The following is an 11,630-nucleotide window of genomic DNA, read 5'->3' as shown; positions in this document are numbered from 1 at the left end:
ACTCCCGTAAGGATTTACACCCTCGGAAACCCTGTACAGGGTCGCTATGGGTCGGAACCGACTCAACGGCACTTAACAACAACAACAACAAAAGTCCTCTATAACTCTAAATTTCTGCTTGAGTTTTTGAAACACATGTTATACTGGCACTGAAGTTCATTTTGGTAGAAAGACAAACAGAAATCTCCATAATTATGGTTCATTCCCCCTTTGGTGATCTGTTCAGTTTTAAGGAGGGAAATTCCAGGATCAGGAATCTAGCCTCAGTGGAGAACATATAGGATTATTTGGCATAAGAAATGAATATCCAGGAAGCAATTAAATAAACCTGAAATAAATAAATAGTTGAGGGTATGAGAGATGGGCCACCACTTGTCTGTCAGTTTGTCGTACTGTGGTGGCTTATGTGTTGCTGTGATTCTGGAAGCTATGCCCCAGGTATTTTAAACACCAGCAGTGTCATCCACAGTGGACAAGTTTCAGCTGAGCTTCCAGATGAAACCATACTAGGAAGAGGGCGATATGGACTATTTCTGAATATTTCATTAACTGAAAACCATATGAATAGAAGTGTAACACTGTCAGCACCAGATTATTGAATTTTGAAACATAATGAAGAGCACCAGAATATTGCCAGATATAGCGCAGGAACATGAGCCCCTCCGGTTGGAAGAGACTTAAAATACAGCTGAAAAAGAACTGCCTCATCAAAGTACATTTGACCATGATGACACAAATGGAGTAAGGCCCACAGCACCTTCATATTTCTGATGGGGCACAACTCAAAAATGAAATGAAACAACTGTAAACATCCATTAATAATAGGACCACTGCATGTACAAAGTATGAATCTGGGAAAATTGGAAATTATCAGAAATAAAATGTAATATATAAACATTGATATCCTAAGCACTAGTGAGTTGAAATGGACTAATATTGGCCATTTTGAATCTGAAAATCATATGGTTTACTATGCCAGAAATGACAAATTGAAGAGGAATGGTGTTGTATTCATCATCAAAAAGAACATATCAAGCTCATTTAGGAAGTACAATCCTGTCTATATTAGGAAAATATCCATACATGCACAAGGAAAACCAGTTAATATCACTATTATTCAAATTTATGCACCAATCAATAAAGTCTATGATGATGAATTCTACCAACTTCTTCAGTATGAAGAAGTATCAAACATGCAATTAAGATGTATTGATAATTACTGGTGATTGGATTGCAAAAATTGGAAACAAAGTTGAAGGATCAGCAGTTGGTAAATATGGCCTTGGTGACAGAACGATGCTGGAGATAGCATGAAAGAAGTTTGCAATATTAATAACTTTTTAATTACAAACACCTTTTTAAAAACAGTATAAAAGATGGTTGTACACATGGATGTCACCAGATGGAACACACAGAAATCCAATTGGCTACATCATTGAAAAGAGATGGTGGAGAAGTTTAATATCATCAGCCAAAACAAGGCCAGGGCCAGACTGTGGAAAAGACCATCAATTGCTCATATGTAAATTCAGACTGATGCTGAAGAAAATTAAAACAAGTCTACAAGAGTCAAAATATGACCTTGAATATGTACCACCTGAATTTGGAGATCATCTGAAGAACAGATTTGATGCATTAAACACCAAAGACCAAAGACCAGAAGAACTATGGAATGACATAAAGAATATCATACAGGGAAAAAAGCAAAAAGTCATAAAGAAGACAAGAGAGAAGGAAAAGACCAAAATGAATGTCATAAAGAAGACAAGAAAGAAGGAGAAGACTAAAATGGATGAAACTTGATTTCCAGCATAGAGATTCTAAAGCACATGGAAGAAGGGAGGAGGTACAAGAGCTGGACAGAAAATTTCAAAGTTTGGCTTAGAAATTTTCAAAGGTCAGCTAAAGAAGACAAAGTCAAATATAACAAAATGTGCAAAGAACTGGAGTTAGAAAACCAAAAGGGAAGAACACACTCAGCATTTATCAAGCTGAGGTAACTGAATAAAAAATTAAAACCTCAAAGAATTCTATGACAAATATTGAATGATGCAGAAACCATCCAAAGAAGATGGAAGGAATTCACAGAATCACTGTAACAAAAATAAATGGTCACTGTCTGGGCGGAGCTGATGAAAGGAGATACAGATGGGTAACTTGTGATACTGTAGTGAATAATGCTTATCAGGACGGACTGTGAGGGTTGGAAATGCAAAGGTAGAAGTTTTGTAACAAGGAAGGGAGTGATTAATTCTCCAGGATAGGAGTGGAGGCCTCTGGGACCATCAACGGAGAAGAGCCGAGAGCGGGACCCTACCCAGCTGGGTTATATGAAGAAAAATGTGGCAACAGGATTGGATAAAGACTCATTAATAATTGGCGATATGCAGATGATATAACCTTGTTTGATGAAAGTGAAGAGGACTTAAAATACTTATTGATGAAGATCAAAGGCCACAGTCTTCCGTATGGGCCGCATCTCAATGTAAAGAAAACAAAAATCCTAACCACTGAACCAATAAACAGCATCTACATAAATGCAGAAAAGACTGAAGTTGACAAAGATTTCATTATGCTCAGATCAACCATCAATACTCATGGAAGCAACAGTGAAGAAATTAAATGACACAATGCATTAGGCAAATCTGTTGCATAAGATTTCTTTTAAGTGTTGAACAGCAAAGATGTCAATTGAAGAATAAGGTGTACCTGACAAAAACCATGGTATTTTCAATAAGCTCATATGCATGCAAAAGTTGGACAGTGTATAAGGAAGACTGTAGAAGAATTGATGCATTCAGTTATGGTGTTGGAGGAGAATATTAAAAGTACCATGGGCTGCAAGGAGAACAAACATGTAGGACTTGGTGACCAGTTGGACGAGATGTAAGTAACAGGCATCTTTTCGGTTCCTGTTATGGCCAGGAGTTTTTTGATGTGGCAAGAAGCCACAGAAGTAAAGACCTGTCCCTTAGAGCCTCTTGCTGTGATAAGGGTTGTGGAGTGGTTCATCAGCATGAACTGAGGAATAAACACCAGGAGTACTTTAGAAGATAGTGTTGAATTCAAGTTTGTACATGTTGAATTGGAAGTGACTGTAGCTGAACAAGGAAGAAAATCGCAGAAGGACTTGGGGTTCTCATATCAGGGGCTCAGAAGTAAGAAGTGAGAAGTCCTGGAGAGATGGGTCAGAAAAATATCTAATTAGAGGCAGCTGCATCCATGGGGTGGGAGTAATGGGCCACAGTGGGTACAGGCTAGAAAAGACGCCCTGGATATTGAAGGGAGAATCAGAGGACGCCCCTGCCCTACAATGGCTAAGAAGCAGCAGCTATTGAAGATGTGGATCTGAGTCAGGGTTGTTAGGGAGTCACTGCCCCAGGTCATGTTAAAGTGTACTGTAAAACTTCAGCTCAGAGAGAAATGAGCAGGATCAGCTGAAGGCTCAGAGTGGAACAGTGCTGCTGTGACTGTAGGTGTCAGAAGCGCAGGTTTGTCTGGCACTTGTAGGCACTGGGTTTGTCTGTGTAGGGCACGGGGCAGGGAGAGGAGGGGAGAGGAGATGAGTGAGGAAGCAGGTGCCTGAACACATACTTAGCTTATGTAGATTATATAATTTGTCATTGCGGAAAACAAAAGGAAAAGTAAAGGCAGACATTAGGTGTGGTTTACATAAGTGTGGGGAGAGTGAAGATTAAGGAAATAAGTGAGTTATCATCAGGAAAACAAATCCAGGCCTTTCCCTTCCTGATCACCCGTGAACTCATGATCTAAAGCGAGTGTCATGTAACACCTTCTTAGACACCTGCAGGTTTTCTGGAGTGACGGCCAGACTTTGTGTGCCATGGAATCTGTTGGGACCATGAAGTCCAACCAAACGCTGGTGAAAGAGTTCATCCTGCAGGGGTTCTTGGAGCACCCCGCATTGCGCCTGCCTCTGTTTGGCTGCTTCTTGGTGCTCTACACCGTGGCTCTCACCGGCAATGCTCTCATCCTCACCATCGTTGGCTGCAGTGCTGGCCTCCACAGCCCCATGTACTTCTTCCTGTTTAACCTGGCCACCATGGATATCATCTGCACCTCTACAATCCTTCCTAAGGTGTTGGCTGGTCTCATCACGCAGGAAAACACCATCTCCTATGAGGGCTGCATGACCCAGCTTTTCTTCCTCGTGTGGTCTGCGTCCTCTGAGTTGCTGCTGCTTTCAGTCATGGCCTTTGACCGCTACGTGGCCATCTGCCGCCCACTGCACTACACCACCATCATGAGTCCACAGTTGTGTGCAGCGCTGGCTGTGAGCGTTTGGGGTGTCTGTGCTCTTAACTCCTCTGTCCACACTGGTCTGATGGCAAGATTGACCTTCTGCGGCCCCTGTCTCATCACACACTTCTTCTGCGAGATCCCACCACTGCTGCTCCTCTCCTGCAGTCCCACGCGAGTCAACAGCATCATGACACTCGTAGCTGACGGTTTCTATGGCTTCATCAACTTCCTGCTAACGCTGACTTCATATGGCTACATCGTGGCCAGTATCCTGCGCATCCGCTCTAAGGAAGGCAAGCGCCGAGCCTTCTCCACCTGCTCCTCCCACCTGATTGTAGTCTCCGTGTACTACACGGCTGTGTTCTGTGCCTACATCAGCCCTGCCTTCAGCTACAGCCCAGAAAGGAGCAAAGTGGCAGGGGTGCTGTACACGGTGCTGAGTCCCACCCTGAATCCACTCATCTACACGCTGCGGAACGTGGAGGTCCAGCGCGCTCTGGGTAAGCTCTTCCCCTTCTGCTGAAGGTTAACAGAGAGCTCAAGTTGTTATCTTTTTTTGTCCCCTGCCAGTTGTGGCCAAGTCCAAGATGGCCCTGGTGTGGGCTCCTGTTGAGGGAGCATCTTTGATGGGTGTTTTGTTTGCTTGGACTTGTGGCTGATGCCACAAATTCTCACATTCCTGGATATATGCTCTAATCACCCAGGGTCACATACTAAACATCTAGAGAAAGAGCCTGTCCTCTGATACCTACAGATTATTCAAAAATTCCCAGTCCTCAAGGCACCTAGGAAGTCAGTGAAACCTCAGCTATACATAAAACACCTATACATTTTCAGCTTGCTGTTACTGTGTCTCTTTGCAGACCCTTGGGCAATCCTGCCTGGAACTTCTCTTGCTAAAAGTTGCGATGGCAGGTCCACCTTTCATCCTTATTAGAATTTTTTGCTGTATGCCACCAATAGATGACCTAGAACCTGACACCGTATGATTAGGAATCAGGTGGCCTGAGTCTCACAGCTCTAAGCACCTGGTGGTACCAGTTTGGTATATTTGCAATGGCTGTTTTGTGTGAATTCCTCTGATCTGTGCATTCCTCTGATCTGTCCTCACTCTCCACAGATGCTCTGTATCCACGATACCCAATTCAGTTCTGGATCAGTTTCATGACCAGGGTCAGAGAGCCTCCAAGTGAGCCAAGTTCTGGGTCCTGGTTCTCCTCCCACATAACTCTCTGGGAACCTGCCCCATTCAATATCTTCACATGTCCTCTGAGTGTTGGAATACCCATGTGTCCATCTGCCCTATTTGCAGCCAACACACATCCTAGGTTTCAGCTGCACAAATTTCTTCAAGAAACTCTTGGGAAGTTCTTTCATTCCAATTTCATTAAAGTTGGACTGTCCAATTCAGAACTTTCATATTGGATCCATGATGGTCTAAGCCAGGAGGAAAGACTTAATGGCTAGTTATGCCAGTTAAAATAAGTGTACAAGAGTAAAAGTATTTCCTTAACAGTAACCTAAAGAAGTTCAGCCAGAGTGAACTTTAGACTTTGCCTTGCTTACTTTGAATATGTTATCAGAAGGAACCAGTTCCTGGAGATGGACATCATATTAGAAAGTCAGCAAAACCAGAAGATCCTCAGCAAGATGGACTGACACAGTGGCTGCAATAATGGGCTCAAATATATTAAAGATTATGAGGATTGTGCGGATGGGGGAGTGTTTCTGTAGTATGTAGAGTCACTATGAGTTGGAACTTAGTCAATGGAGCCTAACATCAACAATTGTATGATTTAATTTTATAAAATTCTAAGAGTGAAGTAATCAATAGTGACAAAAAACAGATTTGTGGCTACCTCAGCAGTGATGAAAAACAGAAACTACAAATGGGCATGAGAAACCTTTTGGGGTGATGGATATGTTCACTCTTTTGACTGTGGTTATGTTCCCACAGAGATATATTTATATCAAAAATTATCAGATTGTATATCTCAATTTTCTATAATTTATTAGTAATCTATAATCTATCCCAATATTTGTAAAATGATGATAAATAAAAATATTTATATACTAGAGTTTCAGTTCATATGTACACTGATTTATTCCAAGCAAATCATGTTTAAAGTACTCTTTGTGATGGTTGCAAAAAAGTTCTTTCATTAATACTCTTGTCTTAGTCTCCTTAGTGGACTTTCAAAAATGGATACTTTTTTTGTGCCATTGGGAAAAATGATTTTGAAGACAGGGTTAGTACCAAATTTTTAGCAAAACTCAAGTAGACATCTTCCCAAATCATTGAAGTTTTGCTACAAATTTACAGGAGTGTTACTTCACATAAAACAACAGTTTTTAGGTGAATTAAGTTTTTTTTTCTTTTTCTTTTTCTATAGAGACACTTTCATTAAGTCTTAAGTCAAAGACCACACAAAAGACAATCATCCAGGATAAGCGAAACTACCAATATAATGCCAAGATGTAGTCTAATTAATTCATGGCTATGGTGTGAATTATAGATGATGGAAAACGAAGGAAATAGCCACAAAGTCATGGTTGGTGGCAGATCAGTTTATCACTGTTGCAGGTGGGGCTGTAGAAGCGTGAAAGGACCATGACTGGGATATTTACACCATTTCAGGACTGATTCTGAACTTTGGTCACCTGACTACATGGTGGTCAGGATATGACTCATGACAATGCACCCATGAGTCATAGTCACTGTTACCCCAACTTCTAGATGACATATATCTGTATATCATTAAGGCTATGCCCAGGCCAGTTCCCTAAGTGAAAGATTGACCCTAGCCAGGGTAGTTGTATTTTACTTTCAAACACACTCTGCTTGTGGACAAAGCTGCCACATTGCTGGTTAAAGGTTATAAAGAACTCAAATGGAGGCTGAATTATGTCAAGACTCAAAATGGAGTTAGGACTCCCACTATAAACCATGACGTTTCACCAACCACATGTTTTACTATTTAAGCTGTAATGCATTCCTTCCATTAATCATAGATTTTATTTAAAATATTTTTATCACACTTAAATTAGTGTGCTTTCTTCTGCACAGACTAGTTAATGGTTACTTTAGATGGCTTCTTGTTTTAGGATAATCCTTTAAAATCTTGATGCCATCCTTTTTGATAGCCAGGTACCATCTGATGCCTTCACTGTGGTTTACTATAACACCCGTTTTTCAATGGTCATCTCATGTGAGTAAGTATGGAGTGGAACCAAATATGTTGTTGTTGTTGTTGTTAAGTGCCATCAAGTTGGTACCGACTCATAGCAACCCTATGCACAACAGCATGAAACACTGCCCTATCCTTGGCCTTCACAATTATTGCCACACTTGAGCCCATCGATGCTGCCACTTTGCCAATCCATCTGGTTGGGGTCTTACTCTTTTTCTCTGACCTTCCACCTTACCAAACATGATATCCTTCTCCAGAGACTGGCCCCTCATAACAATATGTTAGAAGTATGTGAGACGAAGCTTGGCCATCCTGGCCTCCAGGGAAAACTCTGGCTATACTTATTCCAATACAGATCTGTTTGTTCTTTTGGCAGCTCATGGTGCTTTTAATGTTCTCCTCCAACACCATAACTCAAAAGCATCAATTCTTCTATGGTCTTCCTTATTCACTGTCCAGCTTTCACATGCATATAAGGTTATTGAAAATACCATGGCTTGGGTCACGCGCACCCTCCTCAAGCTGACAACTTTGCTCTTCAATACTTTAAAAGAGTCTTCTGCAGCAGATTTTCCTAATACAATATGGCATTTGATTTCTTGACTGCTGCTTCCATGAGTGTTGATAGTTGATCCAAGAAGAATGAAGTCCTTGGATATTGAATGGGACCAAATATAAGAGGTACTGATTATTTGATTAGTGGGAGCTCAAATCCATCCATAAAATATATCATATATATATGGTTCATTTTATGGCAGCATATTGACTTCCTAGGAAATTATAAGTAACCTTAATGCAAGGATTGGTAATTTCAATAATTTCAATAAATATAGTATCATCAACCTATCCAACATTACAGTTTAATGAGGAAAACATAAAGAAAAGTTTTTTGTTTTTCTTTGGGGGGGGGGCAGTTAAAACCAGCACTGGACTGTGAACCACAAGAGTTGATGTTTCTGTCAATATTTTAAGCAAGATTGAAGCTAATGAAGAAGATTTTATGGATTCATTGTAGCTGGAAATGAGTCTTTGATTGACCAATAGGATCCAGAGGGCATTTAAAACTGGTTTCTCAGGAGATACACTGGCCCTGTTAAATACAAGGCAGAAAAGTTAACCTGGAAGGTTATAATGACTATTTTCTGGATTCCAAGACTATTCTAAGGGGATAGTCTTGATAGATTTTTCTCGAAGGACACAAGATGATCATGGGAGCTTATTAGGAGGAAGTTTTCAGAAAATTGAAAACTGCATAGATCAGAAAAAGGCCAGGAAAGTTGTACCTAGGTGACAATGCACCTGATCAGTTATTGAGGATAGCAAATGCTATTCTATGAGAATTTCAGTAGGAAACCTTGCCCTATCCACCCCTCAGTCCTTATTTTGTCCTTTCAAACTTTCTTTTTGTTCCCAGAACTCAAAGAACTTTTAAAAGGAACAATATTTTAGTCCCACAAGTATGCCAAAACTGCCATTTTAACTTGATGTAAATAAAAGAGCACAGAATTCTTTGGGGAAAGGGTATAGAAGCATGGAAACACCATATTGAGAAGTATAGTTGTATAGACCTAGATGGAGAATATGCCAAGAAACAATAGCTTCACGTTTGGATATTTTTGTTTAATAAAAATTTGTCATTTTGTAGCAATACTTCTTTATTTACCTTTCATATATTTCAATTTAGCTGTCTCATTTGAAGAGCAATAAACAGTTATCAAGTTGATGCTGACCCACCCAAAACCTACAGGACAGAGTAAAACTACTCCTAAGTGTCTTTACCAGAACAACAGCATCATTTGTCTCCTAGAGAACTGTGGTGAGTTTGAACCAGGGCAACTAAGAACAGTCAAAGGAGGGGGGAAATTTGTATATTAAAGGACAAAGGATTTCTTGTCAGAATTTACGTAAGTCAGGGGTTATGAAATAGTACCTTTAATGTGAAGAAAGAGAAAAATCCTTGATGTAGAATTTTATATACAGTTAATTGCTATGCTGCAGTCATTTAAGAGAATATTCCTAGTCTGAAGAAATATACACTAACTTATTCGGGTTAAAGGGCCAGGATGTGTATAATATGTTGCTGTTGTTGTTGTTAAGTGCCGTTGAGTCGGTTCCTACCCCTCGCGACCCTGTATAGGGTTTCTGAGGAGTGACTGGTGAGCTTGCAATTCAAATGGTTTTGCAGTCTGGCGCATTAACCCACAGCACCACACCAGATTCTGTGTATGTGTGCAAACATGCAGATGAGCACATATATTTGTGCATTCTAAGAAATATTTAAGGAAGGGATAACAACAATTTGTAAGATCTATTCCAGAAAAAAGAAGTGGTAGGAACATTTCTGACCCATTTGACAATATTAGCATTACCTTGACACTAAGATCCAACAAAAATTTTAAAGAAAGAAAACAAAATACCAACACCCTCAACAAAAATATTGTAGGTTAAATACAATAATATCTAAAGAATAAAATAGCATGTCAGTTCTCACATAAAAGCCTTATTAAATATTTGTAAACCAATTAATATAATTCACAATATCAACGAACTTAAAAAAATACATATTTTTCTCAATAAATGAGTAAAAGGCATTTCACAAAAATCAACATACATTAATAATAAAATTGCTAAGAAAATTAGGAAATAAAGCAAACTTGGTCAACCTTGTAAGGGGTATCTACAAAAACTTACAGCTAACATTATGTTTGGACTCCTGGTATGGTGCTATAAGATCAGCACTGGAAGGTGAACCACAAGGTCAACAGTTCAAACCCACCAGCTGCTCCTTGGAAACCCTAGACAGGGTCACTATTAGTCAGAACTGACACAACAGCACTTAACAACAATAACAACATTATGTTTAGTGATGAAAAATTGAAGTTTTCTCTCTAACATCATAAACAGATAACGATGTCTACTCTTACCATTTCTACTCAACATCATACTTAAAATCCTATTCAATTCAGTAAATAAGAAAATATAGCTAAACGCATACAGAGTAGTAGGAATAAATAAAATTCTTGTATATCAAAGAAACAAGATGATCCATGTATCAAAATTAAAAGAATCTACCCCAAATTAAATTAAAAAATAAAATTTGAAATGACATAGACATAAAGCCACTCTACAAAAATTATATTTTGTATATTGGTAGTATGACAATTAGGTTAAAAATTTTAAAGTCATTTACAATAGCACCTAAATCAGGAATTGTTGTTGTTGTTATGTGCCTTACAGTCGGTTCCGACTCATAGCGACCCTGTACAGGGTTTCTGAGGCTGTAAATCTTTACAGGAGTAGAAAGCCTCATTTTTCTCCCGCAGAACAGCTGGTAGTTTCGAACTGCTGACCTTGAGGTTAGCTTCCCAATTTGTAACCACTATGCTATCAGAGCTTAAGACTTGTAGTAAGGCAATAATCAAGACAGTGTTGTATTGGCAAAGAGACATACATATTAATAGAACAAAAATAAGAAGACTAGTAATAGACTCACACATATATGGAAATCAATTGATTTCTGACAAATATGCAAAGGCAATACAAAGGAGAAAGAATAATCTTTTCAACAAATTGTGCTGTTACAGTTGATATTTGTGTGCAAAAATAAATAACTTATACACAAGTGCTATAACAGCTTAATTTGTAAAGAGTCAGAAGCTTTAAATGACCCTGTTGCTGTTGTTAAGTGCTGTCAAGTTTCTTCCATAACAACCTTATGTGCCGGGGACCAGCCTCGGTAAATTATTAGGAGGCTCTCGACAGGAGGATGTGGAGTCGGCTGAATGAAAAAAAAAAAAAAAATTCAAAGAGCCATCAATGGGTCATTTTTGAGTCTCAGGCAGATGATGGTAATGACTCTCTCTCTGACTACTGCATTGACTTGTTATTTCAAAATTTTTGCTTTTTATATCCCCTTTAGAACATACTATGATCTCATAACAGTCATGTACTAGCAGTTACAAATCAATCAAATATTATATTGTCGCATCAATGGTACAAGAGGAACACAAGGTCACCAAACATTCCTGTGTCTCTATACTCCTTAGTTACTCCTTAGTTACCGTGATAACGTCTGCCTTCTGTGAGCAACTCTGTTTCTCTCTAATCCTCCCTAAAATGTCAGGTTAATTTTAAACAAAGTTCTACATCTTAATTTCTAACTTTACCAACATCTAT

The 11,630-nt window shown here is 39.2% G+C and overlaps 1 protein-coding gene and 1 pseudogene across 1 annotated transcript; both read left to right on the top strand.

Moving 5' to 3' along the window:
* The first annotated feature begins 3,862 nt into the window (after positions 1 to 3,862).
* Positions 3,863 to 4,786, top strand: LOC102824055 (olfactory receptor 13A1-like). The gene has a single exon (XM_006875363.1). It carries the CDS (start codon positions 3,863 to 3,865, stop codon positions 4,784 to 4,786), a length of 924 nt encoding a protein of 307 aa, XP_006875425.1.
* A 385-nt stretch (positions 4,787 to 5,171) lies between these two features.
* The window catches only part of LOC102823676, a 10,185-nt pseudogene continuing 3,726 nt past the window's right edge, over positions 5,172 to 11,630 (top strand).

The sequence above is a fragment of the Chrysochloris asiatica genome, unplaced genomic scaffold, assembly GCF_000296735.1.
Source record: "Chrysochloris asiatica unplaced genomic scaffold, ChrAsi1.0 scaffold00323, whole genome shotgun sequence".
NCBI classification, from domain to species: Eukaryota; Metazoa; Chordata; class Mammalia; order Afrosoricida; family Chrysochloridae; genus Chrysochloris; species Chrysochloris asiatica.
This window is presented reverse-complemented; position numbering and strand designations above follow the sequence as displayed.

Coding starts and splice junctions, on each gene's coding strand:
- LOC102824055 (XM_006875363.1), top strand. CDS start 3,863: ATGAAGTCCAACCAAACGCTGGTGAAAGAGTTCATCCTGCAGGGGTTC.